Below are 1,126 nucleotides of genomic sequence, written 5' to 3' on the forward strand. Positions count from 1 at the left end.
ATATTAAAAATGGCTTATTTTTTATAGAAAGGTTACTATTTATTTGAAAAAAGAAATCATATTTATATCAATGAATGGTTTTAATGAATATAACGAAATTGATTATAACAATTATAAATTTTATAGAAAGTGGAAAAAGTTAATAAATGAAATATATTCCATGTTTTTTATAGATATATTCATTTATTTAATAAATAAAGCTAAAAATGAGAGTCAGTATTTTAAAATTTGTTTTTTTTTCAATTATTATTTGTTTTTTTGAATATGTTAAAAATGTAAGTTACACACTATCTTCTTTTATTATTAATAATATTTCATTATAATTATCGTATTTATTGTTTTGCATTAACCTTATATTATTGTTTGATGTATTGGTAAAACATTTAAGTTAATTAAAATTAATTACACACATGTTAATAAATATTTCATTTCTTTTCAGGAATTATATTATATAAATGAGAGAAACATATATCATGAAAGGAATATAACAAATTTTAGAAATAATAGGATATTAGGGGATACAGATAACCGATTCGATTTAAATTATTTTTATGAATCAACTTTGAGTCTTGCAAATCAACTTAATGAGTACAATGATGATGATGATGAAGAAATAAAATATCTTCGAAATATTATAGATTCACATGTAAAGAAGCATAAAGAAAATAATACATTACCCGATTTAAATAGTTTAGATAAAAGAACTAAAAAGTTAATTGATGAACTTCACAAAGAAATAGAAGAAACAAAAAAAGAGCTTGATAATATAAAGAATAATAAATTAGCAATAGAACTGATACAAAATAATCCTGTATCAGAAGAAGACTTTAAACAATTGAAAAATGAAAGAAATATCGTGGGGACTGAGCATTATGGGGTCGATTCAAATATCGAAAATGAATCAAAAACTAAGCGAAAGTTAACAAAATTGACCAAAAAATTAATGGTGAGGGGGGTGTTGTTGACGCTGCTTGTTTTGTCGTTATTGGTACCCGGATTGATTTATTTTGTATTTGTTATTATGAATGTAGTTCTTTCAATTGAAATAATTATTGAATGTTGTAAATATGTTAAATTCTTTTTTAAAGAATATAAATCATACAAAAAAAAAAAAAAATCAAGATAG

General features: G+C 21.8%; 1 protein-coding gene across 1 annotated transcript; it reads left to right on the forward strand.

Annotated features, from left to right (window-relative positions):
- Window positions 1–206: 206 nt before the first annotated feature.
- On the forward strand, window positions 207–1,126 carry PY17X_1051101 (fam-b protein; the record flags this gene model as incomplete). Its single annotated transcript, XM_724044.3, has 2 exons — window positions 207–275; window positions 440–1,126. 2 exons carry the CDS (start codon window positions 207–209, stop codon window positions 1,124–1,126), a joined length of 756 nt encoding a protein of 251 aa, XP_729137.3.

This window comes from Plasmodium yoelii (genome assembly GCF_900002385.2).
Source record: "Plasmodium yoelii strain 17X genome assembly, chromosome: 10".
Classification (NCBI taxonomy): Eukaryota; Apicomplexa; class Aconoidasida; order Haemosporida; family Plasmodiidae; genus Plasmodium; species Plasmodium yoelii.